General features: G+C 37.4%; 1 protein-coding gene across 4 annotated transcripts; it reads left to right on the top strand.

The window, feature by feature from the left end:
• The first annotated feature begins 56 nt into the window (after positions 1 to 56).
• stat6 (signal transducer and activator of transcription 6, interleukin-4 induced) lies at positions 57 to 25,555 on the top strand. 4 transcript variants are annotated; one of them, XM_067526706.1, is made up of 20 exons: positions 57 to 798; positions 7,957 to 8,102; positions 11,399 to 11,543; positions 12,235 to 12,315; positions 13,611 to 13,791; positions 14,887 to 14,984; positions 15,446 to 15,594; positions 18,599 to 18,715; positions 18,843 to 19,091; positions 19,634 to 19,721; positions 19,840 to 19,962; positions 20,199 to 20,291; positions 21,217 to 21,420; positions 21,500 to 21,594; positions 21,689 to 21,822; positions 21,964 to 22,113; positions 22,221 to 22,281; positions 22,390 to 22,470; positions 23,616 to 23,735; positions 23,824 to 25,555. In XM_067526706.1, exons 2-20 carry the CDS (start codon positions 7,969 to 7,971, stop codon positions 23,882 to 23,884), a joined length of 2,364 nt encoding a protein of 787 aa, XP_067382807.1. In that variant the 5' UTR covers positions 57 to 798; positions 7,957 to 7,968; the 3' UTR covers positions 23,885 to 25,555. The 4 variants fall into 4 exon arrangements, with proteins under 4 accessions (XP_067382807.1, XP_067382806.1, XP_067382809.1 ...); XM_067526705.1 differs by having other exon boundaries at positions 72 to 798; positions 19,631 to 19,721; XM_067526708.1 differs by having other exon boundaries at positions 162 to 798; positions 18,924 to 19,091.

Here is a 25,555-nt window from a genome sequence, read left to right as displayed (position 1 = left end):
CACTTCTGGCCTGGTGGTTTCCGTCAGTGAGCGCCGTTGGGAAGACGTCCGACGTGAAGACTGCCATCTGCAGATATGGTATCATGTGTCTTACTGGAAGTAGCAGCATCTGGTGAAATGACTCAACATTACTCCGCCTACGTCTCCTTCTGTGGAAGTTTACCAAGCCCAGTAGACCCAGTTGTAGTTTCTGTTTCATAAGCGGTGAATAAATCCTTCAGATATTAATTTTCCTTTTCTTTTTTGGGGCTGTGTTCACACCTGGACACATGAACAGGTGTTTCAGTGCCGTGTTGTCCGTACAGCAGTAACAAGCCCGTAGCGCTGTCCAGACAATAAGACCAAAGCGCTACGTTTCCAGACAGACCGCAGCTGCTGTTACAGCCCCCCGCAGAGATCATATTGCAAAATAGGAACCCAGATAATTGTCCGGCCTACACATAATATGTTGGTCATGTGTGGACTTGAACGTGAGGGCAGGAAATAACGCGCGTTTCCCCGTTTGGTTGCGCATCACGCCTAACAGGGAAGTGAGCCGAACCTACGTTATACGTTGTTAAAAGTTGTCTGCGCCCAGTTGAAGCGCTCGACGCTCAAAGTTATTTTCTCCTCGGTTCGAAACGACTTTCCCCCCCCCCAGTTTTTAAGGGACAACGTCAGCGTGAAGTTTGACGATGGAGTAAAGGGAGGTGTTGAGTTGGATTTTCGGACTGGCGGAGTACTTATGAGACAGAGGAGGAAGAAGAGGCGACGGACCATTTTATTTTTTCAATGTTTGAAATCTCTCTTTAACTGAAGGTAAGAGTACGTGCATTGTGCTTTGCTGTGCGGACATTTAGCTGTGAAACCCAGGGGACTTTGGTTCATGGGGCCTTGGTAGAACCGTGCGTACGTTTTACAAGGCTATTGGCGTCTCTGTCATGTTTTGGTTATAAAAGAACAGGCAGTTGCAGGATGTATGTCGGCCTGAATACAGCCTCATATCCTCCCACAGTTATGCAAAGTGATCGGACTAATTTTTCTCTATCACCAGATAAAAAAGATGTTCCAGCTGTACTTTTATCATTGTCTTATACTTCACAAAAAGTCGAAAGTAGTTATGTAATGATTAAGACAGCAATAATCTTTTTTTCAACGTAGTCCCTCCTTCCGTGCGCTTCGCCCCAATAAGCACGTTTCTGTAATCTACTGTACTGTTCCTAGAAATCCTGTACGGCGTATTGCTGTTTAGGTCGCATTAACCCTACGGTTGATCAGATTTTCCTGTCTTGTCAGATCATTATAGCTCCCTTCCATCGAATGAATGTCAATTCAAGGGAAATACAAAAGTAGCTGCATGCTAGTAAATGCTAATGTTATTTATAAATGTTGTTTTTGTAATTAACTCTGTAAGTCTCCATGCACCTCCATGCAAGTGAGGGATTTGTGCCAACAACATGTCATAAAGGGCAGGCTATGATAGGGATGGCCTGCAATTTGTATGGGCAATCATTCAGTTGCCACGAAACTGACACGAGGAAATAAAGGCACAGATATATGTGCAACTTGATTTAAGCTGGCCCCCAGCAGCGGTGTGTGTGACCAACAAGGTGAGGAGAGTCATGGCCCCGGTACCTCAGTGAGAAAAGCAGCACCATCCTCAGCAAAATCAGACCCATTATCCAGGCTGCATAATGGATGGTACAAAGTACATAAACTACAGTGCTTCCCGTACACACAATTATTGCTCATGCTGAAAAGCCACAGCACATTCCCAAACCTTTCAGTAGTGGAAAGATCTATTCAGACTGCTGTCCAATACTGCCAATACTTTACGTCTTGCACACCATGAAGGCGAGGGAGGAACTTGTTTTCTTTCTCTTTGAAATCACATCAAACAGCTTGATTGACAGCTTGTTTCGGTTAAAATGGCTAAAACTTCAATTATCTCTATATGTAATAAGCGTAAAGTAAAAATATTTGCATGAATGGAAAACAACAAATTATCTATTTATTAGGTTTCCCATAGTTTATTTAAGTAGTATTGTTATTCTGTTTAATGTTGTTATTTCTGTCTTTACGAATAAATGTTTTGCGTTGGAAGAGGATTCTCCCCCGCTGTGGTTGGTCTCAGATGTCTTCCTTTTTTTCTCTTCACATTTGTATTTTGAGCTTTTGTGAGGGGGGTATGGGAGTAGATGTGAACCATGCTCACTAATGTTTGACTTGTAAGATTTGGTCTATTGGTGGTCTTTATAAAGAAGTGACACAGATTACATTGAAGATACAGCCTGTCTTCAGTTGACCATCAGCTTTCGTAAGTGTGGTGCTGTTTATTTAAAGATTTTAAACCACAGAAAAAGTATATTTGTTGTGTTGTGTGTAAGTGTTCTTTGGTCATATGTGATTCTTGAGGAAACACTGGAACATCATAAAAATGTTCTTAACCAATTGGCCAGTGTGGCAGCATGCTGCAGAATTTAGTTCAGCTCTGTTTCGAAATTTAAATCTATATTGACACATAGGGTCCTACTCATTACCGCTACAGATCAGTTACTTAAATAGACTGTAAAGTGATTGTTTCCATTCCTGATAATTATGTTTTTTTTATTTACAGCTAGAATATTCAATGATTGGGCCTCAAGCTATTGGGAGCATAAGACTTTACATCAATCCTTTAGACTTTCCTCTTACTTCAACACAATGCTCTGCTCAGCTCTTCAAGTATTAATGTTGTAGTCAAGCAGAGATAATTAAAGAGATAATTAAAATTCACTGATTGTTAAGAAGGGTTAGCCTTACTAATAAACCTGGATAAGCAAAAATCTCTGTACTGTTGAAAAAGTCTGGGTTAAAAATTTTAAAAATGCTGTAATTTCCAAACCAGTTTTTGTTTATTTTACAGTTAATTTGATGCCAGACGTTTTTCTTCTTCAGCCATGGCTCAAAATTAATTCAGCTCTAAATCAAAACATCCCTTTATACTTTTTTGCAGTATGTGATTGTAATCTTAATACCCTGTGGGTTTGGACTTAGTTTGAGAATCTAAGTCATTTTAAGGCATCTCAGTTGGAGATTGCATTTCTCTTGTTTTTAGATCATATATTGAGATAGTAATTAGAAGATCACGAATACTAATCATTAGTTTAGATGATGTCAGTGAGGAAAGGCTTCTTTTTTCCTGTACAGTGTGACAGGTTGTGTGAAGTTCAGCTGGTAGAAAGCAAACTTTAAACTTTAAAAAGATTTATCACATGTAAAGGTAAAGTTACCCTTTGAAATTATAAATATATAAAACAATGTAATGTAAGATTTCATGACAATCTCACAACTGTCAGATTTCCCCTACATTCATTTCTGAGAATGCCAGTGGAAAACAAAGAGCTTTGGTTTATGTAGTGACATCAATGGCACAACCTAACATGATTTTCCATACCATATCAGATATTATCAAACCTAGTGATATGAACTGAAGGTTTTCGGAATTTTTTTCAAATCTTCAGCCTACCAAAGGCTATAGTCTGAAATATTCTGAAATCCAACTTTTACATCTATATTTACATTTTAGTCATTTAGCAAACTCTTACCCCAAAAAAAGCAAGGTACAAGGCAAGCAAATATCTAAGTCACGCAGAACACATTAAAGCAAAATGCTATTAGAAGAAAGTGTTTCCGACTTATGAGATGCAAGTGCAGGACTGTGCACTGAGTTAGGTAGCTCGTTCCGCCATTGTGTTAAGCTGGTGTTTTGCAGTGATGTATTGTATGGTGATGGGATCACCTGTCACTGTTCGTTGGCAGAGCGCAGACTTTTAAAAGTGAAAACTTTTTGAGTGATAAATCTTCAGTCTACCTGTGTTACATAATATAGTTTAATTTGGCAAATGTACTGCAAATCGGTCATGTTTTGTTAGGTTGCTGCCTAACGGGACCCTAAACAAACTACCTGGGTCATAAATAATTCTCTCCAGCAACGGGAAGAACATGGAATCATGCAACAGATGTCAGAGGCTGATGAATCACTATTCCAAGTATTAAGCTATAAACTATTTACTCCTTTTATTTTTAAAGGCACCCTCACTTTGCTTTTAGGCAAGGCAGGCTGATGTATAAGCCGAATTGGTGTCAAGTTAGAGCAACCAGCAATCTGTCCTGTACCTTTGCTAAGGCTTGTCATCCAGCAGTCCAACTGTGTGGATATAAAGCTGTAAACTGTAACTTTACAGCAAGAGGGAATAATGAATAAATGATACAGTAGTGGGATCATATTGTGTACCACTAGTACAGAATGTGTGTTGGAACATGCTTTTCTGGAAACGATCCAAGTAAAACTAAAAGAGCTTTTTATACATTTGTAAAAAAATCCAGTCTGATCTGCTGCCAGTTTAAACTAAGCTTTCTGTAGCCAACTTACAGTGCATCGAGAAAATATTCCCAGGGCTTAGCTTTTCCCCACATTTTGTTATGTTACAGCCTTATTCCAAAATGGATCAAATTCAATATTTTCCTCAATTCTATAAACAAAACCCCATAACAACAATGTGAAACAAGTTTGTTTGAAATCTTTGCAAATGTATTAAAAAGTGTAAACGAAAAAAATCACACGTACAAAAGTATTCACTGCTTTTGCTTAATACTTTGTTGAAGCACCTTTAGAACCAATTACAGCCTCAAGTCTTTTGGAGTATGATGCTACAAGCTTGGCACACCGCTCATTGGGACCTTCAGTGCTGCAGACATTTTTCTGTACCCTTCCCCAGATCTGTGCCTCGATAAAATTCTGTATCGGAGCTCTACAGACAATTCTTTGAACTTCATGGCTTGGTTTGTGCTCTGACATGCATTGTTAACCGTGGGACCTTTTGTAGAAAGGTGTATGCTTTTCCAAATGATGTCCAATCAGCTGAATTTCCCACAGGTGGAATCCAATCAAGTTTTAGAAACATCTCAAGGATGATCAGTGGAAACAGGATCCACTAGAGCTCAATTTTGAGTGTCATGGCAAAGGCCATGAATACTTATGTACATGTGATTTTAAAAATTTTCAAAGATTTCAAACAAACATCTTTCTTTCATGTTATTTTGGGGTATTGTTCTTAGAATTTTGAGGAAAATAATGAATTTGGTCAATGTTGGAACAAGGCATAACAAAATGTGTGAAAAGCTAAGCACTGGGAATACTTTCTGGATGCACTGTATGTATATTGGATGTGATGTCCAGGGTTTTAATCCATCGGTGAAGTGTAAAGCTAGAGGGAAAAACTGCATTAAATGACAGTGAACTTTACATTTGTCAGCAGTTTCTGCTGCTAATAAATCACAGTGTAATGGCTTTTTCATGTGTAAGGTGCTGCTGGCATGACTTTGCAAGACTTATAAGATTGTTGAATCATGGTCATGTGCCATAAATTTGTATATAAAAGCCGGTATTCAGACAATGGGTAAATAATACTTGTGATCAGATCCCTTTGATTCCCTTATTCAGTCTTTTCAGGGAATGAGGACACCTGTTAAAAATACACTTTTTATTTCACTCAATGCTGAAGTTTTACAAAAGGTACACAAGTCTTACAAAAGCTTTAACATAATCCAGCTTCTTGTAATTGTTATAATAACACCATTACCAATTTCAACTAGGGGCCAATCAGCAGAAAAGCCTGACACAGCCAGAGAATTGGTATATTTTTGTATGTACACTATGTATATGTCATTAGTCATTTTTATTTTTACTGATGCCTGTAATATCGCTTAACCAAGGATGTTAATTTATGACTTGATACACAATTCGTTGGCTAGCAAGTCTTATAAATCTGGGTATTTTATCGATTTGGAACTAGCTTATGGATCCCAACTCCTTCTTTTTAAATATTTTGTTTGCCTTTTCTGCCTTTAGTGAGTTGCAGAGAGGCAGACAGAAAATGGGAGAACAATCAGTGAGCGCACAGCATGCAGCAAAGATCTACAGCTAAAATTGAACCATGAGCATTGGAGTTTTATGGCATGTGCTGTAAACATTTGGCTATGAATGCACTCCCAGTTTGGTTTGCCTCCTGTTAAAATAGTGTTTTCCACAATGGCCACTTCTGTGACAGCCCTTACTGATTAGGGTTAGAGATAAGGTTTGGTCCAGATTTAGGTAAGCAAACAGCAACCTCACTCTAGGGTTTAAATTATTGAGCTTTATTTGTGTTATTAGGTTTAGGGTTAGGCTGGCTATTTTATGCAAGGCTAAGAAAAAAGTTTCCTCTTGCTTTATATTTAGCAAGCAGAAATGTGCGTGCTGCAAATCCTTCATCTCCCATCTTAATCTTTCTGCAGTACAGCGCACAAGCCTGCTAAAGCGCATTAGAGAAACTCGTGTTCTCTTGACTGATCAGATTCTTCTTGGCTAAATATTACTTTATGATAATATCTGCAAGCAAATGGTTTGTCATTTTAAATTCCAGTTATTTATCATTTTGTATTTCTGATAACCACAGAAGTATTCCCCCCCTTACACTTTTTTTGTTTCATTGTTGAATTGATGGTTGACTTTTTTTGGCTAAAAAAATGTTCTCCTCAGATCAACAGGAAAATAGTCTTTTACATTAATGGCATAAGTTCTAAACTAAACACATTTTTTTCTGTTTCAAATCTTCTAAACTAATAAAAAATAACAGAAAATAGGTGATTGTTGTGAAAAATAATAATAATATGGAAGTAGCAAGTAGTTAAGAGTAGCTAAGTGATAGCTTTCAAATTAAATAATGACAATTGCTTGTTTTATACATGGCTTATTCAGTCAATTAAATTCATCCCCATTATGCCCATTCAGTATGACAGAGATGGTATAAGCAGTTTTTGAATGTTGCATAATAGATATCACGTATAATGAATTTCTGGTTTATTTATCTCTCTTCTCACAGTGCTTAAAATTGAGACACTTTATAGCGTATCTGCTGTGTAAAGAAGTCACTATGACCACAGGTCAGATCAGGATGACAGTGATTAGGAGACAGACAGCAGAGAGATATTCGAGCTTTTAGATACAATGAAGGTCAAAAGGATCAACATAAGTGATAGTTACTGGTGGAATTTTTACACATTCAAAGTGTCCAAATTAATGTTTTGACATTTAAATTAAACCACATAATAGTGATTTTACACCATGTGGTTCTGTCCATGTATGATAAAGATATGCTTGTTTGCTTTGAGCAACAACTAAGGTACAAATGACATTTGATGAATTCCGTAACCTTCAAGTTATTTTAACTTCCCCTGAAGTAGGTAGATTTAGGTTTGAAAAAAATCTTCTTATTCCACACTGCCTGACATTGTTGCACACAGTATATTCTTCTGTATATCAGCTTTTTCCAAATTATATACATTTCTTCAAAGTTTGTTCTGAAACATTTTGTATTTTCGGAAAAAGGGTTGTATCTCCACTAAAATGTACAGCAGAAATGCATGGGTTTGACCAAAGTTTGCACTGGGTTGCACTGACCATCTCAGTGGTAGCACAGTGGAGCCATGAGGGTTAACAAAATAAAACTTTGTAAACAATTTTTACATCTTTTTACAATTGTAATGTGTAAGTGGCCGGGTCTTTGGAAAATAGAAAAGACAGACTATTGCATTGTTTTTTTTTGTTTGTTTGTTTTTCATGGGACAATAAGAACACATGTTATTACATGAGCGGCTGTAGCTCAGTTGATAGAGCAGTCATCCCCAAACCACAGGATTAGTGGTTTGACTCCCCGTCCTCCTGGCTACAAGTTGAAGAGTCCCTGTCAAGACACTGAACCCTCAAGTGTTTCCTGCTTAATCTTGTGTCAATTTGGTTAAAAGCTTTTGCTAAATGACTAATTGTAATTTTACAATGCTTGGCTTTAGTGTTGCCAGTGTGATGTTTGACTGAAAATATGCCTATAATATAATTTAAAAAAATTGTAAAATGAAATAATCATACAAAATGTCCTCTCACTTTGACTTTTGCAGCGCTGCTTGATCATGGCCCAGTGGTTACACATGTCCCAGCTGATACCGTGCCTGCCGGATGACACTATTAACAGTCTTTATCCCCCACGTACCTTTCCCATTGAAGTCAGACATTTTTTATCTGAATGGATTGAGGGCCAAAGATGGTATGATGCAAACATGTGTACACACACATATATATGTACACACGTAAATATACATACAGATACATGTTCAAACAAATTGTTTCTCAGACATACTTGCATATGGACAAGCCTGCCATGGCAATCTTGGGCTTTTGTTTTATTTTTCTGATGAATGTAAAACATACATTGGTAGCACTTTACAGCTCAATAGCACAGTAATACGGGTATAATGTAGGTAATAGTATGGTAACAGCGGGACTAATATATTGGTAATTACAAGGTAATGGGGTGTAATATTTTTCTTGTAGCAAGGTAAAAGGGGCTTAACAGGACTACTTGAATTCCAAAAAGTTGGGAGGATGTGTAAACATAAATAAAAACGGAATGCAGTGCAAATCTCATCAACTCTTATTTTATTTATAATAGAACATAAACAACATATCAGATGTTGAAACTGAGACAATTTACCATTTCATGAAAAATATTTTGAATTTGATGGCTGCAACACATTTTAAAAAAGGCGCAGTAACATGACTGGGTATAAAAGTATAAAACATTTGGATATAAAACATTTCAGAGAGAAAATGTAAAGATGGGCAGAGGTTCACCAATCTGTAAAAAACTGCCAAAAAATTGTGGAACAACTTCAGAAAATTTTTCTTCAACATATTGCAAAGAATTTGAAGATCCCACCATCTACAATAAGTAATATCATCAAAACATTCAGAGAATCAGGAGGAATCTCTGTGCACAAGGGACAAGGCCAATGGTCAAAACAGGATGTGTATAATGCAGCACTGCGTTTAAAAACATGCATCATTCTCTACTGGACTTCACTGCATGGGCTCAGGAACACTTCCAAAAGTCACTGTCTGTGAACACAGTTCACTGTGGAATCCACAAATGTAAGTTAAATCTCTATCATGCAAAGAAGAAGCCATGTGAACACTATCCAGCATCGCCACTGTACTCTCTGGCCCAAATCTCATTAAAAATGGTCTGTTGTGTCATTTAAAATGGTCTGAGGCTAAATGGAAAACTGTTTTGTGGTCCATCCAGCCTGTTATCAGCTCAAACAGTTGAAAAGCTTGTATCTCTTATGTAGGGGGTGCATTAGTGCCTATGGCGTTGGCAGCTTACACATCTGGAAAGGCCCCATCAATGCTGACAAGTACATAGAGGTTTTAGAGCAAAATATGCTCCCATCCAGACGTTGTCTCTATCAGGGAAGGCCTTGCATGTTTCAGCAAAACAATGTTAAACCACATACTGCATCCGTCACATCAGCATGGCTTTGCATGAGAAGAGGCCGGGTGCTGAATTGGCCTGCTTGCATTCCAGACCTTTCACCAATAAAAATCATTTGGAGCATCATAAAACAATAAGTGGGGCAACAAAGTCCCAGGACTGTTGAGCAGCTAGAATCCTGCGTCAGACAAGAGTGAGACAACATTCCTTTCCTAAAACTCTAGAAAGTGGTCTCCTCACTTCCCAAACATTTACAGACAGTTGTTAAAAGAAGAGGGGATGTTACACAATAGTAAACATCACCCTCTTCCAACTTTTTTGAGATGTGTTGCATCCATCAAATTCAAAATGGGCTAATATTTTCCATGAAATGTTAAAATGTCTCAGTTTCAATACCTGATATGCTTTTTATGTTCTATTGTAAATAACCAACTTTTATGGAATTGGGGTTGTAGTTCTGACCCTGTAGGTATAATTTCTAGCATGTATGGATATCAGAAATACATTTTAAAATGTATATGTTGGACAATCATCTACCTCAGGAAAAAAAATATTTCAAGCCTGGCATGACAGTATGCAACTGTTTACAGTGTATGCATGCAGAAGATAAGACTTTACAGTGCATCCAGAAAGTATTCCCCGTCCTGAACTTTTTCCACATTTTGTTATATTACAGCCTTATTCCAAAATTGATCAAATGTGAAAGAAGTTTGTTTGAAATCTTTGCACATGTATTTAAAACAAAAATCACATGTACATAAGTATTAACTGCCTTTGCTTAATACTTTGTTGAAGCACCTTTAGCACCAATTACAGCCTCAAGTCTTTTGGAGTATGATGCTACAAGCTTGATAAGCCTATTTTCAGATTCCCTTATTCAGTCTTTTCAGGGAATGAGGACACCTGTTAAAAATACACTTTTTATTTCACTCAATGCTGAAGTTTTACAAAAGCTACACAAGTCTTACAAAAGCTTTAACATAATCCAGCTTCTTGTAATTGTTATAATAACACCATTACCAATTTCAACTAGGGGCCAATCAGCAGAAAAGCTGGCAGTTTCTCCCAGTCTTCTTTGCAGTACCTCTCAAGCTCCATTAGGTTGGATGGGGAGCGTCGGTGCACAGCCATTTTATGATTGGGTCACTCAAGGACATACACAGAGTTGTCACGTAGATACTCCTTTGTTATTTTGGCTGTGTGCTTAGGGTCATTTTCCTGTGGAAAGATGAATCGTCGCACCATTCTTTGGTCCAGAGTTTGAGAGTGACCATCGGGTTCTTGGTCACCTCCCTCTCACGATCCCTCAGTTTGGCCGGTCGGCCTACTCTAGGAGGAGTCCTGGTGGTTCTGAACTTACAGATCATGGAGGCCACTGTGCTCATTAGGATCTTCAATGCTGCATAATTTTTTTTGTACCCTTTCCCAGATCTGTGCCTTCATACAATCCTGTCTCACAAGTCTACAGCCAATTCAATGTTGAGTGTCATGGCATTCACATTTAAATGAATACATATTTAAATGTGAAGTTTCTTTTGTTTGTTTTTTATTTTTAATACATTTGCAAAGATTTCAAACAATCATCTTTCATTTTGTTATATTGGGGTATTGTTTGTTGAAGTTTGAGGAAGATAATGAATTTGGTCAATTTTGGAATAAGACATAAGTAGCTCAGTCAGTAATGCAGTCGTCCACAGACCACAGGGTCAGGGGTTCGATCCCTATTCCCGGCTATATGTCAAAGTGTCTCTGGGCAAGACACAGAACCCCTAACAGCCCATTCCCATCCCCAGCTGTGCAATGCCGAGGAAGAAGTTTGGAAACACCAGGACACCAGGTCCAAGTAGAGATTCGGGAGGGTTGCGTCGGGAAGTGCATCCGGTGTAAAAACTGTGCCAGATCAAACATCTGCCGTTGTGATCCTGACCTCACAGGATAAGAACCAAAAAAAAAAAGAGGAAAAAGCTAAGCACTGGGAATACTTTCTTGATGCATTGTACTTGCACTTGCTCATGAGTAGATGTTTGTGTTTACACACATATAATGTAAACATGTGTATGTGCTCACAGGGATGACTTTGCAATTGAAAACCTGGAGCAACAGACCCAGGCTCAAGCTCTGTTGGATCAGACCATCAACATGCTGCAAACAATTGCTCATCAGAATGCCAGTGTGGTGGACAGGATGAAGCTGATGAACATCAGCAGGAACATGGTATGGAGATTGCATGTATGTGTGTATATATACACACACAAACACACACACATATATATACACACACACACACAGATATACATATACATATATATACATATATATATATATATATATACATATATATATATATATATATATATATATATATATGTATATATATATATATACATACATATGTGTGTGTGTGTATATATATATATATATATATGTATGTGTGTGTGTATATATATATATGTATGTATGTATATATATATGTGTGTGTGTGTGTGTAAATGTGTATTTGTAAAGATTTGTATGTCTCTTTGCTTGGTTGTTATGGTTGAGGTTGCAGTTTCTTCAGATTCATCCGTCATATAATGCTAGCAGGCGCTTTAAGTGACTAAGAAACCAGTGACAGGAAGTTGTTGTGTTTCATGATTAATTCAATCCATTTGTGATGTTTCCTTAACTACCATGAGAAAAGAAGCCTACATTCGTTACATGTCAATGACCACAAAATATCAAAGAAAAATAAACAGAAGTCTTCTATAATAAACAGACAAATTTCCTCAATTCTTGTGTTAATATACTACAACATAATTGCGAGTAGGTTGGTCTATGATGTAATCTGAAAAGAACACTGCATACTAGTAGCTACATGGGGTAATTATGAACTGTTAAGATTAAACAATGTCTTTTTAATTTACAGGCGGGGTTTCAGCAGCAACCTCTACAGTTTGGAGTGATGGTCAGGGACATCCTCAGGAAGGAAAGAGTCCTGCTTTCGGCAGTAAGTACTGTCTGTATAAGTAAGTACTGTCTGTGATCATTTTTGTATGTCCTTGTCAGGCTGACAAGGACATACAAAAATATATTATAGGTGTTCATTTATTAACACACACTTATGTAACAGCAAAATAACTGAGAAATAAATCCTTTTCCCACTTCAGTAATTGTATTTACAATTTAAAATGTTACATTGAGTTTGTTTCTGACATTTTATTCAAATCAGATTTCTTGTCACAGTGTCAGAACAATGCAGTCAAATATATTTGAATAACCAAAGTGCAATTTGAACAGTGATTCATATGTTTTGTTGTAAACAGACAAATATTATAAATAGACTAACATGAACTTTGAGAGATGACATAAATCGAGGCTGTCAAAGCCTTTATGTATATATTACACTACAATTGCATCACAAATCATAATTGACTGGGGCTTTCTCAGAGAGAAATTAAGTTAAATTGTTCTACAATTAGAGTGCATCCAGAAAGTATTCTGGATCAAAATGGATCAAATTCATTATTTTCCTCAAAATTCTATGAACAATAGTTTGTTTTAAATCTTATAAAATGCTGTTAAAAAATTACTGCCTTTTTATTCACTGCTCTTGCTTAATACTTTGTTGAAGCACCTTTAGCACCAATTACAGACTCAAGTCTTTTGGAGTATGATGCTACAAGCTTGGCACAACTATTTTCGGGACATTCATAGAGTTGTCAGGTAGACACTCCTTTGTTATCTTGGCTGTGTGCTCAGGGTCGTTGTCCTGTTGAAAGATGACCTGTTGCCCTAGTCTGCCTGGTTTCCTCCAGACATCACACTTGGCATTAAGACCAAAGATTTCAATCTTTGTTTCATCAGACCAGAGAATTTTGTTTCTCATGGTCTGAGAGTCCTTTAGGTGGGCTGTCATGTGCCTATTACTGAGGAGAGATTTCCATCTGGCCACTCTACATACAAGCCTGATTGGTAGAGTGCTGCAGAGGCGGTTGTTCTTCTGAAAGATTCTCCTCTCTCCACAGAGAAACGATGGAGCTCTTTCAGAGTGACTATCGGGTTTTTGGTCATCTTGGCCCTTGGCCTTCATACGAACTTCTTTTACGTTGTCATTATGGGGTATTGCTTGTAGAATTTTGAGGAAAATAGTGAATTTGATCCATTTTGGAATTACGCTGTAACATAACAAACGTGTTAAGAGCAAAAGTGTGAATACTTTCTGGATTCACTGTAAATTGCTGAACACTAGAAAGAAGTATTCAAAACTGTTTAAACCGGATTACTAATGTTACATGTTTTTAGTCTTCTTCCACGCGCAGCAGCCAACCGTTCCAGCAGTTACCAAATAGAGAATTCTACCAACACCTGCCAGATGTAGACCACCTTGTTCTAAATGTGCTGGAGGTCCAGGATTGCCGACAAAACATTCACCAGTTGCAAGAAGAACTTAACTGGGAGAAGCAGAACTATGAAAGTTTGCAAGGTGAGAGATTTCCATTTTTGTTCAGTTTAGTTTTCTGAGATTTTCAACCATTTTTATTTTTCTATATTTGTTTTTTAATCTTTCAATCATTATTATATCAAAAACCAATTTAGGTCATGCTGAACTTGGGAAAGTGTATTCAGAACGGGGCATGCACTGTTGAAACCATTAGTTGTTTCGTGAAATGGATTAATGAATTTCCAGTTTGCAATCTCTATCTGGGAAATACGTTTTTGCAGCTCTCACTTTTAGGATTAGTATATTAAGAAATGTGACTTGGATTTGATTTGTTTGTATTTAGTTGGAGGAAAGGGCAGCATGGGGGTGGGTAGTGCTGCGGCCTCACAGGTAGAAGGCTGCAGGTTTTTGCCCCTGTCGGCCTTTCTGTGTGGAGTTTGCATGTTCTCCTCGTGCTTGTGTGGGTTTCCTCCAGATACTCCTATTTGCTCCCACAGTCCAAAGACGTGCATGTTAGGTTAATTGGTGAATCTAAAATTGCCCATGGGTGTGAATATGAGTGCGAATGGTTGTTTGTCTGTGTATGTCTCTCTGTGGCCCTGAGATAGACTGGCAACCTTTCCAGGATGTACGCTGCTTCTTGCCTGATGACAGGTGAGATAGGATCCAGCCCCCCATGACCTAAATATGATAAGTGGAGACAGGTAATGGATGGAAACATTGTGGCATCAAAAGGTATTGTTGCGATCAACAGATACAGCTGTCAGTCATTTTAATTAAGAAATCTCGGAAGATGCCTTTTTATGGTACTTGTGTCTTGCATTTATGACATGCTGCCTTGTTCAAACCAGTTTTAAATGTCAAGGTTTCATAAAAGCACTGTGTTTTCTGTCAGCATCTTTCCTACTATAAAATAACACTCAGGACTCTTTGGAATTTGATGTGCTCACATCAGAATAATACGCTTTGCAACCTTACATTCATTGAAAAAAGTTGTCCTCTATAATTTGTTTGTTGTTGTGATAGATTAGGTTTGCTTCATCATTAATCATGTACCAGGAAGAGACAATTTATATTTGTATTTAAACAAATGAAGTAGTATACTGAAGTGCACAATGTTATTTGTTGTTTGAGCAGGGTCTATGCCACCAAATGGATTGGAGCTTCCAAAAGATGTCCAGAAACTCCAGACCCACATCCAAACTCTGGAGTACAAAGTGAAAACAATGACCACGGTGAGTTTATTCCTCCTGTGCAAACAATACTGTCACCTTCATTGAAATTAGCTGGGCATAATTTTGAAGCGATTTGAACAACATTAAACGCAAAAGAAGCATACTTCGTGAAGTACAAGATGAAAAGCTTTTCAAATAATTACATTTATTTCAAAAAATGGCTAAATGTAAATGATGTGAATTTGCAGTTTGTCTTTAGCACTTCTGATATGTCATAAGGATAACCTCTTTAAAAATTCCCAGGCCAAATGAACAATGAGTAGACAGTACAAATTTCAAATTAAAGTAAAGTGCATTTTAAAGATGTTATGGTTATTAAAAAAGTGTTACATGTTAATTTTTAATCTGTTAGGGTATGCTTTTGCACATATGGAGCCATATATTATTTTTGAGTTTTGTGCATGCATGTTCATCCATATAATTAACAATGTGGGGTAATGTAATGTGCTCGAATGTTGTAGAAGCGTTTCAAGCTGCTGAAGGATTGTGTAGATTTTCTGGACCAGTGTCAGACTCGACTGATCAACAGGCTGAAAGAGTGGCGTTGTGAGCAGCACAAGGCTGCCATTGGACATGACTTTGATGACAACCTCAACTCACTGCAGACCTGGTGAGATGCACCTCACTCCACTTGGTACCTTTTGGACATTGTGCACTCTCTATGTTATAAATGCACATCTACTTATGATCATTGCCATGGTTTCAGTCGCCCAACACTTTTAAAATCTGAGAGGTTACCTACTTAACACTGTCCTAACCCAAGTATAAACCTGCTCCTGAAGGCAAAGGAAAGGAAGGTTTGAGCTTGCATATATGTTGCAAAGACAAACAGGTTTGGGGCCCAGAACAGGAGTTCCGGAAAGCTCGTTTAAACTCAGGGCTGTTTAACACCCATCTGAAGAAAACTCAGCTTTTTTTTAGTTCCAGAATCACTCTAAATTAAATATCTTTGTGAAGCTAAAGTCATGTAAGACTAATATATTAATAATAATGATTTATTAGGCTGTAGCCTAATTAGTTGCATTGTCCAAACATTGCTACCCTGGTTACATCATATTGGAACCTATGGTAATATTTCTAATTAAGGAGGATTATAGTGCAGCTGAACTTTTAGTTTCAAAATGACCACAATAGTTCTGCAATGTCCTTAACTTTTACATTTACTCCAACATCATGAAGCTGCTACTGCTTTCATTCACCCCAGATTCTATTTCTATCTAGCTCCAGATTCTAATGAAACTAGATGGACATTTTGTACCCAGGCTTATTGGAATATGAAGGCATACATATTGTACACATTATTCATGTTTGCCACTGGGCTATTTAAACATCCACAATGATTTATGAACAAACCCACGTGTTATGTTTGATTTCATCTTGTTTCCAGCAGCAACAAATAAATGTTACAAAAGTATGTTAAGAAACAATAATTCCAGCTTATTAGCATCCAATAGGAAATACAAAAATGAAACTATGAATGAATATGTAATATTGCATAAAATGTGACAGTGTTCTTTTATTGACTCGTTTCACCAATGACTTTCACTTCTGCAAGTGGGATTTTAGAGATAAATCTGCATTAATATCCCACTCTGCTCAATATTTACCTGTTGCCAAGGTGTATCATAGTTTCTTAGCTCTGAACTAAGGATTACTTCTTATACACCAGCTTGATTAAAATAACCCTGATAAGCTTTTCTGGAGCTCAAAGCTCGTAGTTTCACACCTCAGGGTAAATCAACTCAAAGATTAATGCTAATTATAGAGTTTGTTAAACGTGCTTATTTATGTACAGTTGAGCAATAATGCACTGCAGGTGAGCCAGAGGTGATGGGATGAGTCATGTGAGTGAATACGCAGGAAGAACTGCTACTGCAAAGCAAGAGGAAGTAACCTGAAACTGTAATGACAGGGAGACACTATGTCTATAAAAACAGAGGAAAAACTGTCAGCGTGTATGAGTGTGACACTCACTGGGTTTAAGTGCCACCTTTCTGTTCACCGTTTTAAAATGTACTTATACTTATGCAGACTATTGAAGATTGTATTTTGTTCTTAAACCCATTAGACTTTCTGTTTGATATGTTGTTGCATTGTTGTTTCAACTTCCTTTTTGTGTCATGTGCTGACACTATTTTGTTGTTATCTTACTACTACTCTTACCGTTACTCTTTGATGTTTGTCACATGTTGATCTAGTGTCTTTTTATTATGTTGGTTTCTCTTTTAAGGTCCTGCATTGCAGAGTTCAAAAAAATGTACCCACAGGGACACACAAAGCTTATCTTATTTTATCTTTACAGCTTTCCTCTGCAACACCTCTATAGTAAAACCAAAATAATTAGTTGGATCCCAGTGGATGGGTTTTATCATTTGAAGTCTACATTTTAACAGTTATTTTCAATATTGATTCATCGGATTATTTTGCATTGTTAGTCAGTACATTTATAGCCACGTTAGCCTTGTGGTTTTAATGGAGGAACATTTTGAAATGCCTTGACACTGTGCACAGACATCAACGTTACATCAAAGTTCCACTTGGTCCAATACTTTCGAATATAACCAAATAGCTACAAAACATGTTGACATTTACTTTCGTTATGGCTGTACTTTTATTGTTGATTAGTAAATGCCAGCATCTTTAACTACACTGGATTCATTGTCGCTGGAGTTAATCAGTTATCTAGTTTCTGTGTCTGATAAGCTACAACTTTCATGAGCTCAAACTACAGTACAGCAGGGCGTGAACTGTCATCATAAAGTGGGTTCATTATTATGCATAAACTAGACCAGCACCTTAAACTAATTCTGTATATGTTGTTATCTCAGGTGTCTAAAAACTTCTACAGTGTTGAGTCCTTGTAGCATCATGGTATGAACTTGTGTGTCTGTGTGGTGAAGCTCCTTGATGGACATGGCGTTTGTTAAAGGACCCCTAAAACATCAATATTCATGCATCAGTTGTTTTAACTCCCACTATTATACTTAAATAAGTTCTTCCAGCAAGTGACATGATGTTCTGTACTGTTGAAAGAGGCTTTGTTTCAACACAGAATTTTTCCGTAGTACATTTTCAATACTTTTGAAATGCAAAACCTGGGGGATATTTCAGAAAGCAGGTTTTACAAACTATTAGGTTAAACCTGAACTCTGGGATGACGAACCATGAGAGGGGAAACTCAGAGTTTTCGTTTTGACAAAAGCTGGTCAGCCAGCTCTGTGTCTGTTCACTCTGAGTTAAGCACCTGCACGATGACTATAAAAAGCCAATGGAGCGCAGAAAGTGACTCACCATGTCAATGGTAAACAAGAAAGAGCCCCCATTTCAGGTTAGACCTTGATGCTGCTAATGACATCCCTGTCACAATGGATCAGTTGAGGCACTCGCCCTTCACTGGCTCCTTTGTAAATCTCTTCCTTTTTTCCTGATTACAGTTAAGTTTTCTATACAGTAGTAGTCTGTATACAAGAAGCCAGGGGGAATTCAGGTTGCTATAGCAACTACTATCATAATGGTAATCTACTTCTTAAAAATCTATGGTTTACTGACTTAGGTACTTGTGTTTTCACCTTTCTTCTTTCTCCGTCATATTTCTTACATATTTTCTCTGTTAGGTGTGAACAGCTGCTTGGAGTGAATGGGAAGCTGAGGCAGGAAGTGATGCTAGCCGGGGAACCGATCCCAGAGCTCCAGGAGAGGCTGGGGCAACTATTGAAGGTTCTGATTCAAAGGTAGCATGGTTATATTTATTTCTTTTATATCCTATAGATTTGTATACATTTAAAATTTGAGACCTGTAAAGGAAAGCACATTGATTTAAGTTGAAGTAACTCTTTTCCTTTTTCTTCACTCACATAGATCAGCATCAATACTCATTGTCATTTGCCTTTTAAAGCAGAAAGCATGTTTCCTCACTTATGTAACTGATGTCTCGTTCAGCTCTCTCATAGTGGATAAGCAACCTCCTCAGGTCATTAAGACCCAGTCAAAATTCTCCACTACTGTGCGATATCTGCTAGGGGAGAAAATGGCCCCTGGGAAGCCCGTGGTGCTGAAAGCACAAATTATTAATGAACTTCAAGCCAGGAACCTGGGCAATGTATCTTGGTAAGACATATTTACAGCACATCATGGGGGATTACACACTGTCAGAGAGGAGGACAGGGATAATGTTAATTGCTAATAATGTGTCCGACTGGGCTTGAGGTAAAAACCTTTATCTCAAAACATTTAACACAAAATGCCTTTCAACTTACAAATCTGTAAATTTGAAATAACTACATTTGATCATGATGTGGTCCTTTAAAATGCAAAAATGACTACTTAAGTGGACCATTTTAGCTCTATTATGAGTATATTGCTCACTTTGTGTTGACCTAAGGAGTCTGCTATTTAGTTGTATAATGCTAAATTGGTTTTAGATTTTAGATTGGTTTAGATTGAGATTTATATAAATAAGTGGTGGCTAAGATTTAGTTTCCTGCACTTTTAGGATTATTTCTGGGAAGTTCTATCTTTTAATTAAAAAAATATTGTGGTAAAACTTCACATCGCAAATGACCATCAAACGGGTTAAGATATATACTATACTATGCTAAGATTATATTCTGACACTGAAACTATTATTATTACTGTTATTTTACCAGCAGTGATAATGTTGGCGAGCTAATCAACAATACAGCCATCCTAGAGCACAACACAGCCAGCAAGCACACATGTGCCACCTTCAGGAATATGGTATATACTGGTCTTGCCTGGCCAGCCTGGATTTTTTTCTGTTCAGTCTTGTCAAAAATATTATTATTTAATACCATTATAAATATTATTATTTAATACTATTATTTTGGATCAACAGTCTATTAAAAAGATCAAGAGAGCAGACAGAAAGGGATCAGAGTCTGTGACAGAGGAGAAATTTGCCATTTTGTTCTCAACAGAGATCACTATCACAGGATGCGACACTCCTCACAGGACACAGGTTTGGCCCTTTCCATTATTCTGCCTGCTCTTTAGCACTTTTTACATCCTGTTGCTTTGTGTATTGTAATGATTTGGCATTAATCATCATTAATCAACATTTTTTTCCTACACTTCATTTTCCTACACTCCAAATCTTTCCCAAATACATTATCAGCACACATAAATGAAACACTGAACTGGAAGCTGTGCGCTTATATACAGTGATATACAAGTATTTTATCTCCTTGATCATAGATGATCTCACTGCCGGTAGTTGTCATTGTTCATGGAAGTCAAGACATCAACGCTCTGGCTACCATCGTATGGGACTGTGCTTTTTCTGAACCAGTAAGTATCAGATTTTTATTTTAGGTTGCTGTTAACCTTTTCTATGTCTGCTATTAGTTTTATCTCATGTCACCTTTTATTTGGTATCATCAGTTATTCAGCTTGTTCTCTGTGCTATTGGGAATAAGTACAGAGTTGATGCTCATTACTCCCCATATGGAAACATAGAGCTCAGTGCAGCAGGGAGAGTGGTACATAAGCTTCAACCCTCACAAGTAGATGCTGAAGTGCAGGTGGGGCCTATGAAATGTTACTGTATATGAACTGGAGTAGCACAAGCAGCAAGTTGCAGAGAACCGTAGTGTCCTGGTAAGCACTGTTGCAACAGCATGCAGGCAGCAAGTAGAGCACTTACAGCTTCATACATGACCATATTAACAGTGGTGCATTGGATGGACACTGTGCCTTTTGAGTTCAGGGTAAAACTTAAGGCATTTACCCACTGTGCTCTGTGGCTCATCGCAAATAAAGTAACTTTTACCATGGGATGACACACTATCTAATAATATGTTAGGAATGAAACCCAGAAATCCCCCCCGATACACAGCTGCAACTCAGTGACATGTCAACTGTGCAGCAGATAATATAAGTATAGTCAAGGTAATAAGAAAGTAGCTTCACAATTTTTTAGAATCTGTTCAGCACTTAACGTAGCACTTAAACATGAATACTCATAAACATCTTCTTTCATTAGAGAGCACGCTGTGTGCTGCTTTACTAGTAATGAGTTTCAAGTGAGCCACTGACTTTTAATAATGTGCACCCTAGCTCTGTGGGCCTGGATGAGTTGTGATTTGAGTGAGTGATGAGTGATTTTAATGCAGTTTCCTTCTTTATTTCCTTATTGGTTTTAGTTTTTTTTTACTCTTTCTTGTAAATCATATTAGTGCTTTTGTCTCATCACCCTCTTTGTTGTCGTCATCAGGACCGAGTGCCTTTTGTGGTTCCAGAGCGTGTTCCCTGGAGGTCGATGTACAGCACTCTCAACAGTAAATTCACATCTGAGGTCCAGACAAAGCACAATCTGGACCAATACAACCAGCATTTCTTGGCCCAGAAGATATTTGACAAACCCGATTTTGCTGATGACTTCAGCAACACGATGGTTACCTGGGCCCAGTTTAATAAGGTACAGACGTGAGTATATCCCTTTGTGCAGAAATACAAAGTCTGACAGTCAGATCTCACAGTGTCTTTCACTATTACAGGAGGTCCTCCCAGGTCGACCATTCACTTTTTGGCAGTGGTTTGAGGGCGTAATGGAACTGACAAAGAAGCATCTGAAGACCTACTGGAGTGAAGGGTGAGCAGACTCGTCCAATATGTCAGTCATAAATATTAACACCCTGCCACAGTCTGTCATAATGACTTGCCTTTACAACGGTTTGGTCCATTAGGCTGATATTTGGTTTCATTGGGAAGCAGCATCTACACCTGATTCTCAAAGACAGGCCCAATGGGACATTCTTGCTTCGTTTTAGTGACTCTGAAATTGGAGGAATCACCATTGCTTATGTGTCTGCTAGTGAGAGTAAGTGTTCAACAGCACCCTCCTATCAGAACACCCTGGACTTTTAATGACAAAAAACATGACAGGATCAATAGATACATACTGTGTAACATGTTATTTTTTTGTATAATATCATATCAAATTCCATTTTTAAATTCCTAGACGGGGGACAGAAAATTCAGAACATCCAACCTTTCACCAAGAGAGATCTTGAGATCCGTAGCCTTGGTGACCGAATCCGAGACATCAACCACATAACACATCTGTATCCTGATTTTCCTAAACATGAAGTTTTCAAAAAGTTCTATTCAGGTAATCATCTTTAATCTTCATGCACACTAATTCTTTCATTGAAGATTCAAGTGAAAACAGATTTTAACACAGTCCTTTTTTTTTTTTTTTACTGTCATTTGAAACAGAGCCTCAACCGTCACCGAGCGGGGGCTACATCCCTGTGTCACTGCAAACTACAGTCGGCACGTAAGGAGCAATTTATTAGATATGTTTTTTTAATGCAGTCCAATTAAAATCATTTGAAGCAAAAGGTAAACATTTGGATTTTGTGTGTGTGTTTGTGTATGTGTTCAGGGAAGCTGGCTCAGCTAGACCCCCATCTCCTGCAATGCCAACCATGGCAGATAGTCCTCACAGTTCTGTTAACTTCACTGTGTAGGTGTTTTCACTTTATATCTACCATCACACTTGCTGTCACATACATTGCATGTTGCTATCCATTATCAGGTTGTGATTAAATCTCAGCCCTTAAAATAAACCAGTATGTTACTATTATGAAAGTGCCAGTACACAACTGTATAAGTACACCATTACTAAACCTACTTTCCACTTCATTAGAAGTAGAGAAGTATTCTGATAAAATTACACTTAAAATTTGCATAGTACAAGCAGGAAACTGGCTGCTTTTACACTACTAATTTCATGTTAAAACTGATGATTTAGAGATATCTGAGGGGTTGTGAGATGATTAATAGGGGTTAAAGGAAGAATAGTTCCAGTTTATACACAGTGAGTAGTGCAGGTATAGTTGATATTTAAGCAGGATGGATGGGGGGGCAGTGATGAACAAAACTGCACCAGAATGAGGAACAAAAACAAGAATAAAAGGTTTTTAATAATGGACCTGCAAGTAAGTTCCATTTTTTTAATTTCAGTGATTGTCTTTAATAACTAATAGCCTGCTTGTGCAACTTTCTCCTATTTTCACCTAATTATTTGGACTTGTGCCATATTGTGTACGTTTTAAATGTGTTATCCTCTTGTTACAACATATTCCATGACATCTCAGAGGAAAGGTATTTATTCTTAGGAGCAATGCAAATTTATGTCTTAAATCCGCATGGTGCCACAAAATTATTTTACAGTGACTTCCTGACAATGAAAGGTCACTGGTGGAAAAACGGGCTTATATTGACCATTGTTTATTTTATAGCAAAGCATGCCTATTATGAGTATTTTTAAAAAAGCCCTTACTGGGCATTGCATTCACCAAAGAAAAAAAGAATTGCAAGACATGTTTCTTGTCCACCGAATTATCCATCGACAGTTCTGTCTTACTGTAGAGTTTTGGAAGTATTGAAAACTATCACAAAACTACTGTGATACTGAAGACATCTTAAAACCGGATTAATTAAAAGCAAGTTCTGAAAAGTTCTCTACGTCCCATATCTCGTAATTACAAGAAACATAACTCGTAAATATGAGATATGTTTTCTAATTTTAAAAATGTAAAACTTCTTTGGTGAATGCAATGCGCCGCCATAGTTTAATAATTCCACTGTACTTTTAATTTCCTTCAGGTGTCAGTTCCAGCCACCGTTCAGTCCACAAGAGTCCATGACCCAAGAAATGATGGACACAGCAACTAATCCTGATGAGTTCAGGGCAGCCCCTTCTGTTGTCTTCCCTAATGAGATGGGGTGGGTTTTTTAAATTTAATGTCTTTTTCCAAAAATAGTTTAACACAGTGTTGAACGGCTACTAAAGGGTTGTGTCTTCTTTTTTTAGTTACCCAGGAAACAATACAGAGATAGATTTGGAAAGTATTCTCAAAACTCTGGATGATTAGGAGGATTTTGCATCAAAGCTCATACTGGAGTGCAAGCAGACATCGAACAAAATCCAGTCAAACTTATCTGACTCACCTGCATATGAGAAATAACACAATTTTCTGTGCAGACATTTACCCTTCACTTTCATCATCCACCTACTTTTGATTGAAAACCTGTTGGAGACGACTCGATTTTGTGGGACTCAGTGTGTGAGTTTGAGTTTGTCGTAGAAAACCATTCCAAAGACAGTAAAACTCATAAATCTGAGTAAAACATGCTTCACTTCTGTGACTTGTACGTCACCTTTTTAAACCCTCTTCCTGATGAGAGGTTTGTTAATTTCTTGGTGTGCTTTGCTTGCATTTAGGTGAATTATCTGTATAGATTGCACTGCTTTTCCAAAGATGTGATAGTGGACAGTGTGATACACATGGAATGTGTAGATCACGTGACATTCCCACTCAGTAGAGACTCATTTTAAGGTTATGGAACATACTGAATATTGTTGTGTGCGCTAGTTGCATGTTTTTAGTCCTAGTGAGGCATGTATATTTAAACAGCATCTTCCTTTGGTATATATTACTTACATGTGACAACTTCACTAAGCCTCAGCTATACAATGGTATAAACTCAGTCAGTAATGAACAGTATGCATGGTAAATATTTCATAACTCAGCCACAGGTCCATCAGTGTTGGAGATTGTAAACTGTTCTGTGGTGTAGTGAGGATTGGAAACATGAAATCATTATAACTACTAATCACTTTATAACTTACCACACTCTTACAAAAGAATGCCTGATGTTGGTGGTAGTGGCAGTTGCTTATGTCAAATTAAAGACACAATTATATGTGGTTTTGGGGATGTGTGTATTTTAAAGCTTTTGTTGCTTATTGTCACAAAATTTTTCTGTATTTTTCTCAAGTATCAGCTCAGTGTAACTGAGAATTAAAGTTACACTTTGCATAGTTTAGACTTTTATTTTTTCTGCTTTAGATGCCGTAATGCCTAAAAAAGAAAACCGTCTGCTTCTGTTAGTGATGTGAGCTATGTATAGGATCTTTCCTCAGTCTTTGGAGTGATAAAACTATTAAATGATCAACATGATAGTTCCAAATAATCCTCCCTTAGATTCTTTGATGTAAATTCTCATATGAGATGCTATTTTATGTAGGGAAATTAAGATGTTGTTTTGTATTGTTTATAGTCTTACACAACATGTCAGTGTGCCACATTAATGTTTTGTTCATGAACCCATGTGGTTTTAAATATTGAAATGGCTGCTAGGAATTTTGTTCAAAAAGAAATCGTCAGTGCAAATCAGATTTTAGCAGCTTTCATTCACACCTGGATACCAAACCCAGTCTTTGCCATAAACTCATGTTTGGTTTTATAAAAAGCCTTGCACTACATACCATCATTGTCAATGTTGTGTATGTATTGATATTAATGTGTTTTGGTTGTGCTGTGTCAGACGTACGTTTGTTGGATGGTAACCATTTCTATCTTGTGTATTAACTTTGGGGTAAATCTCTCTAAGGCTACTACTACTACACTCCATTCCATACAATCAATTAACTTTGCAAAAAGTAAATTCTCTGTTTTGTTTTGTTTTTCAAAGTATTGCAAAAACTTTTTGTGGATTTATTTGTTATCCTGCTTAATTAAACGCAGACCTTAATATCACAA

Source organism: Channa argus, chromosome 13 (assembly GCF_033026475.1).
Source record: "Channa argus isolate prfri chromosome 13, Channa argus male v1.0, whole genome shotgun sequence".
Taxonomy (NCBI): domain Eukaryota; kingdom Metazoa; phylum Chordata; class Actinopteri; order Anabantiformes; family Channidae; genus Channa; species Channa argus.
The sequence above is the reverse complement of the archived record's forward strand: the minus strand, read 5'-3'. Positions and strand labels throughout refer to the sequence as shown.